This window comes from Pleurodeles waltl, chromosome 12, assembly GCF_031143425.1.
Source record: "Pleurodeles waltl isolate 20211129_DDA chromosome 12, aPleWal1.hap1.20221129, whole genome shotgun sequence".
Classification (NCBI taxonomy): domain Eukaryota; kingdom Metazoa; phylum Chordata; class Amphibia; order Caudata; family Salamandridae; genus Pleurodeles; species Pleurodeles waltl.
The window spans coordinates 153067916-153088152 of NC_090451.1; the positions used below are offsets into that span (position 1 = coordinate 153067916).

At 42.1% G+C, this 20237-nt stretch overlaps 1 protein-coding gene across 1 annotated transcript in view; it reads left to right on the top strand.

Annotated features, from left to right (window-relative positions):
• The window catches only part of PLCG2 (phospholipase C gamma 2), a 414427-nt gene that overhangs the window by 289170 nt on the left and 105020 nt on the right, over positions 1-20237 (top strand). Inside the window, exon 22 of the mRNA XM_069216644.1 lies at positions 15961-16070. Within this exon, the coding sequence (XP_069072745.1) occupies positions 15961-16070 (110 nt within the window). The remainder of the gene's footprint in view (positions 1-15960; positions 16071-20237) is intronic.

Genomic DNA, 20237 nt, shown 5'->3' on the forward strand with positions numbered 1-20237 from the left:
TGTGCCAAAGCAATGTCATTTTTTATGCATGAATTAATGCGTGCATGGATCTGTAGATGGATGACTGAGTGCATGTGTGGCTGATCTAAAGCATAAGATAGGAGTTTTCTCAACTCCGAGTCCTGGCTTCCTTGTCTGGACATGTGCCACTAAAATTAAGTAATTGCTGCTTCTTTTAAGCATTTTAACTTAACGCTCGTAGAACTTTGAAATTTGTATCTATATATGTTTTAGATTGTTTTAATCTTGTAGTCTTTTGCACTCCATTAATTTGGCAACAATGTAGTTATACTGATTTTGCACAGTAGAATTAAGCACTTTATAGCCTTTTAATTACAAGGTCGGTCTGGGCTTTTGTTTCCCGAGCCTTGTGAAATGGAGTAGGGAGGGCCAAAGCCACCATCATGGAAGGTGTTCAGTCTTCCACTATCCACTCACTGTGGTCTAGTCTCTGTGATCAATGACAGCAATATAAACAGGAATTCTGTGCATCCATGCACAACGGTTGCACCAGAGGCAAGACAGTCTGCACCTATCCACATCTTGCCCAGGGCCAGAGACCATTTGGGGACAGAGATAAAGCTGGGCTGGATCCACACTCTACAATGGGCACCACCCTCCTTTATTCTCAATGCCCAGCTTAAAGAGGTTTGGCATCATCTCCTTTTAATACAAGACACCTCACCCTCATTCAGATGAGAGCGAATGTTAAATAGTTATAGGGTTCAGATGGACAAGGATAAGGACTTGTGCTCTGCTAAATGGAAGATGTGTGATCAAGCATTACTCAGTAGTAAACAAAATAAATCTCCTGATATTTAATTAGCAATTCTAGTAGGGTACCAGCTCAAGCAAATGTATAGACAAAAGAAGCATGGGGGGGAGTTGCGTCTATCTATAAAGAGAATGTGGATTTCTCTGTAAATGGTACCCCCTAATCCCAGGGGTAAAATTCTTGGCCGTGTCTATTACTCCTCACAAATCATTCAAGTTAAATCCTCCTTGGGGACTTCAGCATACACCTCGAGGACTTTTCTGACAAAGACATGCAAAACTTCCACCATCTGTATGAGGCCTCAAATACTGAGACTTGGAATACTGGACCTATTCATCAAGCTGGCAACACACTTGATGTAGTATTGACCTCTCCAGCTTGGGTATTCTGTAAGGATTGTATTCTGACTCCATGAACAGACCATTTTATGATCTGTTTTAAGGGTAAATGGGAAGTAGTAAAAACAATAAAATCCTCTGATGTGCCGGACCAAGCTAGGCCTAGGAAAAACTTGCAAGTGGAGGAAAGAATTCAAACTTCAGTCTACTAGCTTCCTCATGAAGAAAGATATCTTTCAATGCCACCATGATCAATGATTGATCACCTACTTCCCTTGACAGAATTAGCCCCATAAAACTGATGAAACCCAAGAGAAAATTGCCATTGGCTTCCTGGTTTAACTTTCATCAACAAGTCCTCAATAAGGACTGTAAAATCTGGCAGCAGGGCTGGAGGATAAAGTACACCTCTGAGGATAAATTACAGTATAAGAGTATGGTGAAGAACTATCATAAAAGCATTATGATAGCAAAGGCTGAATTTGCTCAGAAGCGGATTGTTGGATTTAAATATCCAACTACAGAAGTTTTCTAAATTATATAAACACTTGTCCAGGTCGAAGGATATGAGCAACACCATTGAACCATCACAGGAATTATGTGGTTATCTACACATTTGGTGTATTCTATGTTGAGAAAATCAATAATTTAGTCAACAACCTCCCTCAGACAGCCTCTAAATTGGATCAGGCAACCTTTATATCTTGTGAGGCAACCTGGACTTCTTTCTCCACTCTTACACTCACTCAGATGTCAGAGCTTTTAGCGTCCATGACTTCTTCCTCTTATTTGATGTGTGCTTAGTCCATCCACCTAAAACCAGTTCTGTTGTTGTGTCCTATTTCACTACCCTTTGAAATTCCTCCCCTTTTACCTAAGGAATGGAAGGTGGCCTTGATTACCCCCTCTTAAATAAGCCATCCCTCCTGTTGCAGAGGCTAAAGTCAGTTGGTGTAAAGTGTTTGTATGGTCCTCTTCTGTGTTTTGTAACCCAGCACACATAAGCCGTGGCTCTTACAAAGTTCAGGTCCTCTCCAAAGACAATCACAACAGGAGTGCCCCAGGGATAGATTTTCAGTAACAACCTTTATAATCTTTACATTTCTCCACTAGTCAGTCTGATTCAATCATTAAGCATCACTTTTAATTCAAATGCCTACAATACACACATGATGATTAGGTTATTGAAAAATCCTGAGACTGGCAAGGAATTTTAGAAACTGCCTTTTGGAGGAATTCAATTGGATGACTTCAAATTCTCTCATATTAAACAAAGATAAAACACAGATTGTGGTCTTTAGATCTGACACATTTTGGTCCCAAGAATGTTAGCCGGAATCTTTTGGGAACTTACCTCCTCCATCAGGTCAAGCCAGGAATGTGGGCATTTGAGAGGATTCTAGTTTATCCTTTAAGGAGCATATTAACACCACATTCACATCGAATTTAAGACTTCATCATGAGGAAGAATCTCTGTTTTATGCCAGCCTTGTCTAGAACGGGCAAGGTAGAGAACCTAATCCTTTCAAGAATATATTGCTGTGATTCACTTTAGGTAGGATTAGTTAAATTCCTCCTGCTCCTACATAGATTACAATTGTTGCAAAATGCTGCAGCTAGGCTGGTGTTAATTTCAAAGAAATGTTCGCCCATTTCCAGTGACTCAGTGAGCCTTCATTGGCATCCAGTTGTGTAAAAGTGGCATTTTCAAAACCCTCTTCTTATGTTTTAATGCACTTTACAATCAACATCGACACTCCTACAGGGCTTTGTTGTTCGCCTGATAACTACTGACTTGTGACCTGAGATCTGGACATGTCCATCAAATCACTATACCACAGTTCAAGAAAGCTAGCATTGGAGGCTGTTCTCTGACAGTGGTAACGTTTTAAATTTGGAACGCCCTTCCTCTAGCCTTAGGTTCTCAACAAGACTTCAGACCCTTTAGAAAACAACTAAAGACCTTCCTTGTCACAAATAAGGTCTAAGGGCCTGATTATAATCTTGGTAAATGGAATACTCTGTCACAAACGTGACGGATATTCCGTCGGCAGTATTATGATTTCCATAGGCTATAATGGGATCATAATACCGCAGGTGGATATCCGTCACGTTTGTGATGAAGTAACCTCGTCCGCTAAGTTCGTAATCAGGCGCTAGCTCTGTTTCCTTTGTTTGTCTGATCCTGTCTGTTTTTGTTTCCATGAGAACTAGGACACTTTATTTTGGAAGTAGCTGTTTAGGGATGTAATAAATCATCATTCATTCATCCCCTCACTTATCAGTGCAAACACACATAAACTTGCAGTCGTTGAAACTTTTAAAAAAAATGTCAGACCTATTGGCTTTGCCATTGCTTATTTCCCTGTTGAGATCTGCTATTTGTGTAGGAAATGGCCCTCTAACATTGTTATGCAAACACGAGCTAGGACGTTTAGAGTAATGTTTTTCAAATCTGTGGTTTGAAACAATATAGGTCTTAGAGCTTACTGTGTAAATTTCTGCAAACATATTTTATATAGTGTATTACAAGCATATTTTCAGAAGTACATTTTCATAAAGCAGCGGCTAATTTAAAGCAGACATTTGTGGCAAGGGGGGCATCTAAAACATTAACAAAGAAAAAGTGATTAATTTGAGACTTTTTGAGAACATTGTGGGGGTATGCATTTTTAAACTGAGTCTGAAGATGAAGGAATTATTTTCTTTAACTCAGAACAGAAATTGCTGGGCTGCCTCTGAAGAAACCCTGAGAGCAGATGCTTCTCTCAAAATGGTTTTGTACATGCAATTCATGATTGGCTTTTTTCAGTTACTTTCCCAGAGATCTAGAAATATGTTATGTTATGTTGTGGAATGTAGACAGATGTACGAACAAGCTTTATATAATAAACAAATGTATGATGGAACAACGAATGCTGCAGCCACACATGCCTGAACAAAGCGGTGGGAACAATGACCGCGATGTTACCACGAATGCCTTTACCACGCATGCCTTTACAATGATTTTTCATTGCAAAAGCATGCCTAGTAAAGGCATGTGTGGGAATGGCATGTGTGGTTCTAGCATGCAACCCCCCACCTGTCCTAAGGCCCAGAAGTACCCCACCCCTAACACTAAAACTACCCCAAACCCTACCCCTAAAACAAAACTATCCTGGATACCTCCCACCCACCCTGAGCCCTAAACCCTTCCCCGACCTCACCCACCTGCCCTAAAAACAATCGGCACCTTCCCCCCACCCCTAAAAACAAAACTGGCCGACCATCACCCCCAAAACCAGTCTACCCTGACCCTCACCCCCAAAAACACTAACTACCCCGAACCCCACCCCAAAAACACTAACTACCCCAACCCTCCCACCCCCAAAAACTATACCTCGATCCCCCCACACCCACCCCCAAAAAAAAAACTACCCCAACCCCCCACCTCCAGAAACAAACGACCCCCCACCCCCAAAAACCAAACTACCCCGATCCTCCACCCCCAAAAACCAAACTACCCTGACCCTGCACCCCCAAAAAACAAACTACCCTAATCCCCCATCCCCAAAAAAACAAACTACCCCGATCCCCCACCCCCAAAAACAAAAGTACCCTGACCCCCCAAAGCAAAACTACCACGAACCCCCACCCCACCCCTAAAAACAGAACTGCCCTGATCCCCAACCCCTAAAAACCAGAACTACCCTGATACCCCTACCCTGCCCCTAAAGAAAAAAACTACCTCAACCTCCCCCTACTCCAATCCCTTAATCCACCCACTACTCCTAAATACTACCCCTAGCCTGCCCCAGCCCCACTTACCTGACTGCGTCCTCTACCGATGCAATCTCCCTTTTTCTCTGTTTTAGCCACGCGTATGCGTTGTTTAGCAACCCTTGCCAGGTGAGAAAAGGGAGTCATTGTTAACACAAACGTGGTTCCAGATGTTCCCCATAATAAACTGATATAGGAAACCTATATTTTATTGGGTCAAATTCACAGTGAAAATGTATTATTATTTTATTGTGGCATACCTTAGGCTGAATTGATCCCTACAGTGCACCGTCCTTTATTTACAATATAAGTTGCCCATTATGTGTCGGGTTACGTGGGAAAACCCCCTTTTTTCTAATCCATCTCCAAATGTAGACAGATCCAGCTACTAGCACCTCAAGTTGTTCCGCACAAGTGAACCATTTGTTTTAGTAGACAAGTTACCTGTCATCACTTCCACCGTCGCTGTTAACAAAGTTGCCTACTGTAATATTTGCTACATCAAGGAATCTAAAGATGTCATCAGTAGTGTCACCAATAGTGTCACCTCCCTCCAAACGTTTCATAGGAGTAAATACAGTGTTAAAAATAATAATTCTTAGATTGAGTTATTTAGCCCTTGTGTTCTTGAAGACTTAACTAAGGCTTGTAACTCCAAAAATGGTTATCCACATAAAACCCTCATAGAATGATTATTAAAATTGCCACGACTATAGGAAATGGACTTTATCAATCAGCAAAGACAAAAAAAGGACCTTAGAGGGATATTATTTGTGCTTTGAATTAACTAGGAAGTAGCAGACTCTCCACTGCTGACTTCTATAAAACTTCAACTGTACCCTTAGTGACACGTTTTTCACGGTGGTAAAGAAGAGTAAAACTTAGCTATTTGACTGCCCACTCTAAATTAGGTGGATTATTGAATGGCCAAACCTCAGAGAGCTCTTGCTCTGTTGGAGGATTACGTCAGCGACAGAGAAGGCGTAGTCTCCATTGCTGACATACTCAAGGTCCTCTTGACTGTGCATCAGGCAGGCAGCCCTTGAGTTTGATGGAGAGGTTATGCTCTGTTGCCATTGCAACAGAGTTCCCACTTTGCAAAATTCTAAATTAGTGCCAATGTTTTCAGATTTTCACAACACCCTTCTATTTTTACCACCTATAAGTCATCCCGTGGGGGAGGTGGGGGCTAACCCTGTGCCTTTACCGGTTTCACTCTCTGAGGCACTCCCATCAACGTATTAATACGTCTTATTGACGTCTTGTTTTTTTCGGAAGGAGAGCAAAATGGAGTCATTGAATGCCTTCTTTTCATGTGATGTGGTAGGCCATTTTTGTTTTGGATCCCACTGTACTTCCTATTCATGGCTCATTTTGCAAAGAGTCTACACCCCCAAAAGTGCTTAAATAGGGAAAGGCCTTGTTACTGGTCCCTTTGCATACAACATAAATAAATGTAATGACTATCTTAATCATATTCTGCAGTCATGATATAACTTTGCAATTAAAGAGTTGTTTTTTCTAGATCATTTGTATGCATTAAATTGCATTGTAGTGATCTGTTTGCCTAAGTACTCTTTGCAAGTTATCTGTTTCTTTTACCCTGCACTATTTTGTTGTGTTGTTTTATTGTGTACCAAACAAATCTACTAAGAATTATCATATATTAATGTAAAGAGAATTACTGATCAGCTGGTAATCTCCAATCCAATTTATGAATCCCCTGCTCTGGAACTCTTCATTGGTACATATTTATATGAGAATGAGCTCCTAATGTGCCACAAAGTAAATCAGTGATGCACGTGGTAATCAGCAGCATATTATAATATCATTAACAGATCTTGACAAACACATCAGCTGCCCATTATCACCTCAGGGGTAGCTGATGTTTATTTCTTTAAATGTTCCTGGTATTACACCCACTAATATTTGATCAGCCCATTAATAACACATGTTGTAGCTTACCTAATGAGGAACTCATGACATTGCAGAAAAACAGCCAGTGATCACATCACTACATCAGCAGCTCTGGATTTATTTACTAGCTGCTCATGCCTATCTCCACAGTAAGTGTATGGTCAATTACTCATAATCCCATCACTGTTTTGGTTGAGAACGTTACCATTAAACAACAGATATATGTGCCCGTTTTACACCTGGTTACCACCCTTTTTCCCATAAGACTTTTTGCTAATTTGGGCGTTTACTCTTCCCCTTTTTCTCTTTTGCCCTCTGATTTGACTACATCCTTGCAGGGTTCTTATCACTGCTTCCCCGACGTCTGTGTTTCGATTGAGAACTTTACCATTTAACAACAGGTACGCATGTCCTTTTTTACCGTTTGGATACCACCCTTTTACCTATATGTTTTTTTGTAAATTTGGGCATTTACCTTTCCCTGTATTTCCTTTTCCTTTCGAGTTGACCACATCATTCCAGGGGTTCTTGTCTACACCAATGGATCCTCATATGCTGACTCTTTAGAGGAACATATATTTGATTCCCTTTTACACGCTTCAAGTTCCATGGCAATCCTTGGCCATACAGGTACAACCCACATTGTAACACCACCTTAATATTAGGTCAGAGCATCGGCCCTTTTATTCACCATTTATTCTTTCTCACACTATCCCCATGTGACTATTAAGCTTGAGCCCTTTGCTTTTTGACAACCTCACGGTTTTAGCACTTTTGGACCTTTCTTCTTTTCATGTGCATTTTAACCTTATGGGTGTTCTCCCATCTTCGTCACAGTGTCTCTGCCATTGTGTGACACTAGTTTGATAGTTGGTCCATTTGTGTCTTTGCACTTATACCTTGACTTTTGACATCCTATGAAGTGTTCACTGGGGTCTCTGTATAACATACTTGTTTACTAAACCGATATACTAAAGAATTTGCAGCCTTGAAAAAGTTGTCTAAGATGTTGGCTGCTTTCTGCTTTTGGAATTTATATTTGATATTGGACCACTGAATTCTTCACATTTGTCAATATATGGATCTACATCTTGAAGCATATTGTTAAAGACTTTCGTTTATGTTCTTGGTGCAATTTATATGTTCAGGTCAATTAGTATATGATCAGTCGATGAACATCATCATCAAGGGAGTTAATACCACTCACAGTAATCTTCCAATGTGAGCCAATATACTTCAGAAACTGATAAGACTGAAGATATTCTGTAATCTTCCAGTGAGCACAAATAATGGCAAATATATTTTAATATGTCTGTCAAATGTTTGGATCTGGAACAAGAGTCACTTGGCATTTATTAGGTCATCTTCCCCCCAACTTTTTGCCCACCTTCTCCATTTTTTCCGACCTGGTTTTTGCTGACATTAGGACTCTGTGCACTTTACCACTACTAACCAGTGTTAAAGTCATGGGTAATGATTCACCAAAAAGCCAGGGGTAGTGGAAGTAACATCATACACCATTTGACCTTAATTACATCACAGGAGGTGCTGCCACATGACCATAATCATCATGACATTACAATAATTGCACTCACTCTGACTTACTCATTCACACTCTCTTTGCTCACTCTTACTCTGACTCACCTACACTTTCTCACTCACTCACTGTCACACACACACACACACACATATATTGAAAATCAAATCATTTTGTTTTATTTACTTCAGATGCCAGTGAAGGTCCAATTCCAGGTTCTGCTGCCCCAATTTTAATTGCATTAATAGCGAATAATAGATTTTAATCACTAATAATGTAATACAGATTGAACAGAAAAGGAGGCTGGAGCCTGGTGCTGGTAATGCAAGCTACCCTTACGTTCTTGGCACACATTTTCTCTCTCTTTTAAGGCCAGGGGTTGCAAAGGCAGTGCCATGGGCTGCAAAGAGCTAGCCAGGGGCCGCAACTACAACCCCTAGCAACCACTAAATGATGTACGTGGAAAAAGTCTCTTCCCCAAAACATTGAAATATTGGCTTATCCTCAGTTGCCATATTTAATTTATAAGTCCCTGGTAAAGTACTACATGTACCCACAGCCTGTAAATTAAATGCTACATGAGGATCTGCAGCACTGGATGTGCCACCCACCTAAGTAGCCCCTTAACCATATATTAGGGCTGCCATTGCAGAGTCTGTGTGTGCAGTTTTACTCTTCTATGTCGATCTGGCAAAATAACCCTTTTCCCCAGGCCCTAAACTTTCTCTTTTTTATACTTATAAGTCACCTCTAAGGTAGGCCCAGGAACAACCCAGAAGGCAGGGAGCAGTGTATTTAAAAGGCAGGACATGTACTTTTAAGTTTTACATGTCCTGGTAGTGAAAAGCATCCAAAGTCATTTTTCACTACAGCAAGGCCTATCTCACCCTTGGATAACATTGAGATTACCTTATTACAATTTATAAGTGTAATTCACAATCTGGAAGGGATAAACCTTTCAAGTTCAGTGTCTCTGGAATCTCAATTTAAAATCACAACTGATGGTGAAGTCAAAATCTAAATTACAATTCTGAAAATGCCACTTTAAAAAAGTTGGCATTTTCTTACTTTCGCCATTTGGTGCCAGCTCCGTCTGTGATCACATGTCTAGGGTGGAGTGACAGTTGGACTTTGTGTATTCCCTCTAGACAGCTACACACAATAAGTGTGACTTGATGGGCCATCCTGGGAGGATGGGCGGTAGGAGCTGGGCTCAGCCTCACTTACACCTGAATATGCTGCATTCTGTCCAGACACTAAAGTGCTGCATAATCCCCTGTAGTGAGCCTGGAGCCAGGATAGGAAGGGCAGAACATTTGTGCACTTCAAGGGCTTGTCTTTGAAGTCTCCCCCACTTCAAAGGCCAAACTGAGTGTATGTGCTGGATCTCTGACACCACCACCTCAGTACATGTCTGGACCTGTGGATACTCTGCCAGGAAGAAGGATTGCTGTGCTGCTGAAGGACTGCCACTCTGCTTGACTGTTGCTTTGCTGGACTCCAGCCTTGCTGTGCTGCCTGCTGTTCTCCTGCCTGGGTGAGAAGGCTGTCCCTGCATCACCCGAACCCAGAGTGACTCCAAGGGCTAACTGGCTGGCCTCCTGATCGAAGTCTCAGGGACATAAAAGATTTCCACCCACTCTGCACCTGGACTCTGCCATGTGGTGCCATCCCAGTTCCGGACCCTTGGAAGTTGGCCTAAGATGTTTGCTCCAGCAGAACCAACGCAACCTCTGATGCAGGGGCAGAATCGACTCCTCACCACTGTCGTGAGGAACAGAATTGATGCATTGCCTTCGGAACTGGCACTGTGATGCTTTTCCTGGTGCATGGTCCTTGCATCCCCGTCAATGGCAGCCTCGATGACGATGAAGCTCTACATTGCAACCTCGGCGCTAACCAGAACCGCCGCATAGCATTGACTGCACAAGGCATCCTTGACACCCATCTTCACAACGCAAGCCCCGGCGCACAGATCCTCGGCACAGCAGGAACTCACACTTCAGACTCACCGAATCTCAGAACCAACACATTGTTGCTGTTGCGTGGAGCAGAATCGCTGCATCACCTTTACTGCATGGCGTGGAACCAGCACAATTCTCCACAGCCAGGATTTAAGGTACTTTGGTTCAGTTGGCCAAACTGGGCCCCTGTAGCTGGCCCGTTCTCCGTCACAGTCATCCTGAACATTTTACTTTGTCCCTGTCTGGCTCAACCACATGATGCCGGTTGGCACGTCTTGCTTTTAAGTACTATTTTATAGTGTATTCTTTAAAAAGGTCCTAGCTCAAGTCTACTTATTGGATTTTTGTTGTTTTGGTCTTCTTTTATTTATTAAATTGTATACTATTTTTATTTTGTGTGTTGTTTTCACTGCTTTACACACTGATCTGTGCCAAACTACCAGAGGGTGAGCAAAGGTTAATTTAGTGCTTGTCTGACACCCTGACTAAGATTGTGGTTGCTGTTTGACTAAGGTATACACACCCCTGTCAACCAACATCCCAGTCTCTAACAGCATGTGATAACCGAAAAGGTAACTATCCAGAGAAAAACGTAATACTGAACACTTCCTTTGCAAGGAATCTTTGCCTAGAAGGGCTGAGCAATTGAGTGTACTTTGGTTACCTCTGCAAAACCTACTGTCCGCTTACTCTTGTCAAGCCTATTTCAACTAAGAGGAACTTCAACAGTACATGGCTGTATATGTTATAACTACATTAATGTTTCTGATGATTCATACACATTTTCGTGTAATGTAAATCATGTCAGATAAAGCACTTTTTTGAAACTCTTCAACATGGGGCAGCTTCAATTATAGTTGGAACCCATGTGACATTTGTTCTAGATACCTGAGTGAGGGAATACATTTTCTTAGAACTCTCTTAAAAATCTCCTTATTTATTTTCTTGATTTTAACTGGAGAAATTGCTATCAGTTGGGTATCTATAAAAAATAATTTTCCTTGGCTTACATCAGCAAAAAAGACATTGCTCACTCAATAATGCGTTTGATAGATATGAGCTTGCAAAAAACCTTTCTGAGCTTTACAGCTAGTATACCGCCTATAACTATGGAAAACATAATTGCTAGTGACCCTCAAAATATGTCCTCCAAAAAAAAGAAACCCTGAGCATTGGTGAAAAGAATGAATTGCAGTTTCCATTTTAAGATTGTATTTTGTTTTTCATCTTTAGATCCACTCAAACACATTTAATAAATATTAGTGCTTTGTGGTGCTGCATTACATTTATAGGTACAGTAGATAACACCTTTTCTCTTTTTCCAAAACATTGCCAGAAAATCCCCCAAAAAAGAAAATTCAACTATAGCTGCTTGAGATCAGTTACTTAACATTAAGTGCCAGTTCTCTATTTCATCACACCATTGCCTTATTTTGCTTTTTAAAATTGAGATTACAATCCACTGCTGTCACCAGTGCTCAGTGTTTTTGATTTTTAATGGAGGCTATATTTTAAGGGTGACTAGCACTCATGTGTTCTTTACTGATAGCAGGTAGAATAGCTTTACTGAACCAGAAGCTCCACTGTAAGATATTTGGGAGAAGGGGAAACTGGACAGAGAAAGAGAAGAGGACATTTCTGGATCTGCGATTATGAGAAATGAGCAGACCAAATTAAAGGACATAGACAGATTAGTAGTAGCAAGTGTTCCTTCAGTCCCTCCTGCTCTTCAGTTCTACACCTGCTTAGCACTTTCTAGCCCTTTTTAGACTAAACAGCTGTATTCTCAGCAGAGGTGCAGTACTGACGTTATGAACACAGGACATAGAACACAGAAGAAAACAATGCAGTTCCTACGGTATGCTTCTCAGCGCACCTTTAGTCTGCTCCAGAGTCAGTTCCATTTGCTTCACTAAGTAGCCACTCTATTAAACTGACTCCGTCATACCTTAATCTCTAGGCTTACCTCAGTGGCATAGGGCACAGAGCAGAATTATGAGCATGACAGTGGAATTTAAATTGCAAATATTTTGCGGTGTTGCTCTCATTTCTGATGGTCTTGGAGTCTATCCTTCTGTCTACTTTCTAAATCACTCTAGAGAAAGATCATGTGTGTCCTATCTTTCAGGTAGGTGCACAGTGCAACATACGTAAAAGATATAACTCCACACTAAACTATAGGTGCAGATAGCAAACAAAGTTGTTAAGTCATCTACTTATCTGTCTTATGCCCATTTCACTGAGACCTTTTGCAGCAGCACATATATTGACATCAACAGCTTTATTAGCCATTTTACTCTCCTCCTCAAAAGCAAATCTCAAACCTACCTCCTCCCACCAAAATGAATAGGATCGATGGGGATAAGGTTACCTAGACTAGTCTGAGTTGTGTCTTCATTTCTCATGGCCTGTAGCTAGGCAGACAGTGAATATTGCAACTATGCTGGGCAGGGGTGCCCCATGCACTGCCAGCAGGGTTGCTTGAGTTTGCATCTGCCCTGGGGGCAACACATTCAGTCTAATAGGGCGCACATCCTTTATTAGGCAGGGCTTATCTTTTGAAAGGTGCACCCAGCGCAAACAAGGAAAATGTGCTGCATGTGTAATACAGATCCTGATTTGATCTTGTTACACCTGGCATCCTTGGTGTAGTATTCCTGCAAAAGTTTTGTCTTCATCCATTCAGTTTTGTTGGCTTTAGAGTTCTGTGCACTTTAGCACTTCTAACCCGTGCTAAACTGCTTGGGCTCTCTCCTTCAGTTGTGGTAAAATTCCACTGCACCTAATTGGTACATTTAATTAATGTGTTTTTCCCTAGTAAATGGTGCTAACTGTAAATTAAATGGTACTAGTGGGCAGCAGCACTCATTGTGCCACTGACTTAAGTAGCCTTTCAAAACATGCCTCAGGTCTGCTCCTGCAGGCTGTAGTGCCATTTTAAACTGTCATTTCAAATGGGCAAAATAAAACTTTTGCCAGTCTTAAACCTTCCTTTTTAATACTAATAAGATACCCCTAAATTAGGTCTTAAGGACTCATAGGGCAAAGTACATGTCCTGGCAATGAGAAACACCTAAAGACTGTTGTAAGGCCCATCTCTCCCATTGACTAACACTAGGTCACTTTATGACATGTATCAAGTGCTTACTTCAGAAAGGGAGCAGATACAGATATCCTATGCACACTCAAATTAAATGTAATTTAAACTCCTCTTTAATGCTAACGTCGGAATTGAATTAAAGATTCTGAAAATGCCCCTTTTAGAAAGTTGGCATTGTCTTGTCCCAACCGTGCCTTTCTGGGTCATTTGACTGTGAATCGCTCTGCTGTTGAGGTTTTATGTATTACTTCCAAACAGTGACGCAAAGGAGGTTTAGGTGTGTGCAGGATAGGCCATCCTGACATGATGTCTGGGGGAAATGCTACCCAGCCTCACTTGCACTTCAAAGGGCTTTGCCTACAGCACACAAAGGGACCTAACACCAGGCCTTTTGTCACCCCGACAGTTTGGCACCAGGTATACATATTGGACCTCCAGAGCCACTCTGAACACTCCTGGACCTGTAGAAGATTCAGAAGAAGGACTTCCCTGCTACCAGGGGCACTGCGGTGATGCATGAAAGGCTGCTTTGCTGTCTGAAGAAGGAAGACTGGACATTCTTGCCTTGAACCCAGGTTACTCAGAGTGACTCCAAAGTTCAGTTGGCTGCACTCATGTGTGAGCTACAGGGACACAACAAGTTTCAAAGGCCTCACTGCAAGTGCCCAGCTGACCAGCTGCAACTGGACATGTCTGGTCCTATTGCTGGTCTCTGATGGAGTGAGTCCTGATCCCCAAGGGATGACCCCTATGTCCAGAAACCTTGACTGGAGTTGGAGTGTACTTCTTTGATGCACAGCTGAAGGTTTCATTGGAAACGATACAACATGACGCAGGACCGCACATTGCAGCATCACGTAGCTTCTGATTGGAACTTGTTAATGTGTTGTGGTCCATTGCTAGCAGATAACCACAGTTGGTGTTTTCTGCTTCTGCTTACTATTTTCACTGAAACTTCAAAATTCATCATCTTGGGCTCTACTGATTTGATTTTTGTCAGACTAGTATATTTTTTTATTAATGATTACTCTGTTTCTAAATTGGTTTGGGCATTTTGCTTGGGTTGGATTTTGCCTTTATTAGTGTTTGAGTGCTGCATAAATACTTTACACATTGCCTCTAAGCCTGACTGCTTTATGCCGAGCTACCAGCGGGTTAAGCACTGGTTAATTTGGTAACCTTTTGTGGTTCACCTTGACAAGGATTGTGGTTGTTGCCTGAGTCGAGGTTCCACAACTTTAACCAATAACCAAATGTTTTACAGATCTTTATTAGTGAGATATGGAGTGTATGCTTAGTGTACAATTGGGCTTCCAGTGGCATTTCTACACTAGGGGTGCCCAGTATAGGTTCAGGAGGGCAGGATCCATTCCCATTTTTCAGTATATCTATATAAGACATAGCCAAATGCAGTGAGTCCACATGGAATTTCTTTTCAGATGCAGTGGGTACCCTGTAAAATGGGAGCTGACTTTTTTTCTTTGGACCTATGTTGGACACCTCTGTTTTGCAGCAACACAGAAAAGCAGGAGAGCAGCCACTCAGCCATTTGGAGAGTTTCTGTCTCTCCTACTCCTGCCCCTTATCTGGAAGCTTCTGCTAAGAGGTGAAAATTGGTAATACCACACCCATTATCTCATGTTCTTCTCATATATCCTTGTCTTTGACTGTTGATAATTGCAAACTAAAGCACAGTGGCCAAAACTGAGTTCACCAATAATTCACATCCTTGCAGCGATGCCACATAAAGCAACATGAAGTATAGTCTCTGACATGGTAAGCATTCTCAGTTTAATATCCATTTAAAGCCCTGTAGAGATGTAGAAAGTAAGTTAGATCCTCAAATTTGTAAGGGAAATATTTAGAATATAATAAAAGGAAGTTGAAAGGGTTAAGCAAGGGCGTAGCCTGGGCATTATGATTAGGGGGGTGAGCTCCAGATTTTCCAACAATCACGCTGGCACATAGAGCCTCATTATGAGTTTGGCTGAGGGGATTACTCCATCACAAATGTGACGGATATCCCGTCCGCCATATTACAAGTTCCGTTATATTCTAGGGAACTTGTAATAAGGCGGACGGGATATCCGTCACGTTTGTGATTGAGTAATCCCCTCCGCCAAACTCGTAATGAGGCTCATAATGTTAAAACCCATTCTATGAGAAGCAGGACATGAGGGGAGTTACAGGCCAGTGGAAGGATAGAGGAGGGTGAATTATTAAGGATACTTAATACACATTATTTCTCAAACTAATCATCATTTGAAAGGCCTTCAAAAGGTAGATGAGAGAAAGCAAGTGTGTTTTTGTCGGTCTGGGTATGTAAAATCACACGTGAAATCCGACAGACACTTCACATTACCCAACTGAAAGCACTTGTACCCAACAATTTACTAAATAATGCAGTTTTTAGTGGGTGTAAGACCCCAAACGTCCTCCCTGGAGCTATGCTCCTAAGGCTAAGGAACAAATGTTGTGCTTGAAGAATTAATCAGACTGGATGAATTGATCAGAACACATATGCTATCTCCTTTTATCCCACTGAATTGTTATGCTTTTTTTCCTTAAAGCCCCAAGGAACTGTGAGAGCTTTGTACGGTTACATTGCAGAGAGAAGTGATGAGTTGAGCTTCTGTGAAGGTGCCCTGATCCATAATGTTATGAAGGTGCAAGGAGGATGGTAAGAAAAGACGATTATGTGACATATGCATAGCTCCCTGAACAAGAACTTATTCCTATAAAAACCTACAATGTGGTTGGGCTTTATACTTAGCTGTCATGCCTTAAATGCAACAAGAGACACAGATTCATTCAGTGTGCTCTTTGATGTGGCAGAAATTTACTTTAGTCCAAACTGGGTGGCTATGGTAAGCCTTACCCATAACAGAACCCAGTAGAACACCAGACAATTTTCTCTAAAGATACAATCAGTAGTAACATCCTTGATAGACGGACTAAACAACATCTGCATATTATTTTTGGTAAATGTAAAAAAACACTTAGGGGGTCATTTTGACCTCGGCGGTCTTTTTTAAAGACCGTCGAGGGACCGCCGTGCGTAAGACCGCCAGTGCAGGCGGTTTGCCGCTCGGCCTATTATGACCGTTGGCAGCTCTCCGGCCCTTTACGGATGGAGAGCCGCCAACAGCCATACTGGCGGGCGGCGGGGAAGTGGAGGTTGCTCCACCTCCACCGCCACGCCAACAGAACACCGCCCAGCGAATCACGTCCTGTGATTCGCCGTGGCGGTGTTCTGTTGGCGGTGTGGTGCCGGTGGAGCTGCCCCCATGGCTCACGTCCCCTCCCAGAGGATCGACGGACCAGGTAAGTCGATCGTCCGTTAGGGGAGGTGGGTGGGGGGGGGGTGTTGTGTGCGTGCATGGGGGTGTGCGGGTGTGTATGTAGAGGGGGTGTGTGAGTGCGTGTATGCTTGTGGGGGTGATGCGTGTTAGGGAATGAGTGCGTGTATGTCTGTGGGTTTGTCTGTATGGATGTGTGCGTGTATGTTTGAATGTGGGTGTGCGTGTCTGACTGTGTGTGTGGATGTTGGCATGTATGTCGGTGTGTGTGCGTGTGTGTGTAGGTGGTGCCTGCATGCGTGTGGTGTGTGAGTTATGTGATGTTGGGGGTCGGGGTGGGGAGGAGGGCCCTGCCACCTTTGGGGGGTGGCAGGGGTGGTGGGGGGTGTAGGGGAGGGAGTCAGGGTGGGGGAGACCCCTATCGGTGCCAGGGAAGGAATTCCCTGGCACTGATAGTGCTTACCGCCATGGATTTCATGGCGGTTCAAACCGCTGGAAATCCACGGCGGTAAGCCGGGTCCAAATACCACCGGCGGTATAGTGACGGCCGCCGGGCTGGAGACCCAGGTCTCCAGCCCGGCGGTCGTCTCCGCCCTGGCTGGCAGAACGGAGAACCGACGGATGACCATGGCGGTAACCGCCATGGTCATAATTCCACAAGGTAAGACCGCCAGCCTGTTGGCGGTCTTACTGCCGGTTCTCCGCCTTCCGCCAGGGTTGTAATGACCCCCTAAATCCCTTGCACAATGCTATCAGACGTCTTCGCTTATGAATAAGGCCTGACTTAAATCTGGAAGGTAATGGAAAATCCTTCAATTTCTGAAGTAAGTGCTACACCAGGAGAAAATGCAGTGGTGGAATTTCCCCTACAGTAGGGATATTTGGGTGGAAGGATTTACATTGCTAGGTTCTCCTCCAAAAAAAGCCCTTCCTTCTAAAGTTAAAGGGTTTTCCATTACCACCAAACATGCTATCACACCTCAAATCAAATTTGTTTGCAATTAATTAAAAACAGGTCAATTTGTGTGTCCGGGGCATTGTATATTTAAAAAATATGGGCTGAAATAGAAAGACACCAGGATCCAAATATTAATGCATTTCCCTCTGCAGTAAGTAATGTTCTATGTACAAATGGCCATCTCTCCTTACTTTTATGCCATCACATCTGATACACAACAACCTTAAGCAGGTACAATGTTTTGATGTGTGCTTCTCTGAAATGTATGCAATATCTGAAGTCTTGACAGATCTTTGTCTCTCTAATTCATGGTAAATTTTGGAACACTTACACTCAAAGGTTCAACATATTTTATTAACAATGCTCATTATTTAGTTCATCATACCCACTCATCAGAATTACTGTGCCAGTTAATATGTTTATGAGAATAATTTTGGCAATATACGCATCAGTTATAGTGCCATTGATCATCCTATTATCACAGTCAAGTTATCTATCCCTGTAATCTTGTCCCCATCAGTAAATGTCCCATTAGAAATTAACCCAGCAGATTTATTTCTTGGTGTCCATCCACATCATGAATTATTGTGACATTAACCGTGGATCCATTAGTACATTTGCAAGCCAGTGTTTGTTTTTATTTATATTATGCCTTTGATACAGCTGCTGTACTACCAGGTGGAGCATTTTGAAAATAATATTTTTATTGCAACTGGAGCACCACCGACTTAAGGTTTTCCTGTTCCTCTCATGTCACTCTCAAAATAGTTGTACCAGTATTCAGGCCCCCAGACACTAATATGCCAATAATCATGGCACCTTCCATTACTGTGCGTGGACCATACAAAGTTATAATGCATGTAATAACTCCCCAAGCAAAGTTGTTCTGCTAGCTGTTATGACCAATCAAGGTTTGTTGATGTAGTATTCATCCTCCAGTTAATGTGCATGCACATATTACACCCTAAAGGTGATATCAATTAATAATAAAGATTCCAGCAGATAAGGCATATATCACAGGCTAGCTCTGGGTAGCACTGTGACTCGGGACTTGGAAAATATTTTCGAATGAACAAATGTATCTAGAAAGTACCAAGGTCTTATTTGTACAAGCAGTAGTATTCACTGTGACACTGTATGAATGTGAATGTAGGAGAGTGATCAAACAAGACAGGAAGCATATAGATGTCTTTAAACTGTGGTGTCACAGGAGATTTTAAAATACAATTGACATCCAGGAAATCATGGATGCAAACATTGGGCAATGAAGAAACAGGCGAGGACACACATAGCGTTGAACTTTGGTTTTGAAGGAGCCTTCAAAAAATATCATTGACAGCGAGGAAAATAAAATAATGTATCCTATATCAAATGCAGCAACAGCCTTCAATATAGCACAGAGGACAGATTGAAGCTCTCATACTTTAGACACGTAATGTGAAGACCAAATTCCCTGGAAAAGATTGCGATGCCAGGTAGAAATAAAGGAAAAAAGATGGAGGCCACCCAGCAGCGAGGTGGATGGACTCCATCACAATAGCAATGAAAGCAAAATAGACAAATTTCAAGATACAGGGTATTCTGGAGAAATCTTACGTATATGGTCATCAGCGTGAATGCGTTTAAGAAGAAGAGTTGATTTGGAGTCACAAAAGACATGTTCTGATGCTGAACACCATACTAGAAGGTCCACTATGGTTATAGGTATTACCATATCCAAGGTATTGTACCAGTTATGATTCTCTGGAATAGGCAATATTTGAGAATGTATGTCACAGCAATTCTTTTGTGCTCCTATACATGCTTTGCAGAGTCACTGTACCTGCAAACTTGCCTATAACTGAATGTTTTATCCCAGTGACTGTAATATACACTACAATTATAACTTTAAGAGTTTTGCACCAGTATTCATGCCCCAATTGAGAAGTGTGTGAGTAAGCCAGATATGTGCCTCAAACTGAAGAAATCAGAGCATGTCTTTCTTGACCTTAAAAAGCTCCACTGGGTTTCATTGGTGTAGAAAATCAAATTCAAACGTTCTGGTACCAGTTGCAAAGCATGGGAGGGTATCAGTATCAAATGCTTGCAGACATTGTTCCCATCCTACCCACCAGATATTACCTTGTTGTATATGTCAGTATCAAACGTAGCATGCATGGTGGAGGATAACCTGGGTGACGGGGCACAACTCTGAAAGGTTTACTGGGCTGCCCTTTTTCTTATAGGGACAAGGGACAAAAGTGCAGAAAGACCATCATGAGGCACATAAATGACTAACCACCAGGAGATTACCAAACTGTTGCAGCCATGGACCCTCATGGCTGTGGAAGGAAACAAGGCTATTTAAGAATTATTATTTCGTCCTTGATTATACAGGGAGTGCAGAATTATTAGGCAAATGAGTATTTTGACCACATCATCCTCTTTATGCATGTTGACTTACTCCAAGCTGTACAGGGAGTGCAGAATTATTAGGCAAATGAGTATTTTGACCACATCATCCTCTTTATGCTTGTTGTCTTACTCCAAGCTGTATAGGCTCGAAAGCCTACTACCAATTAAGCATATTAGGTGATGTGCATCTCTGTAA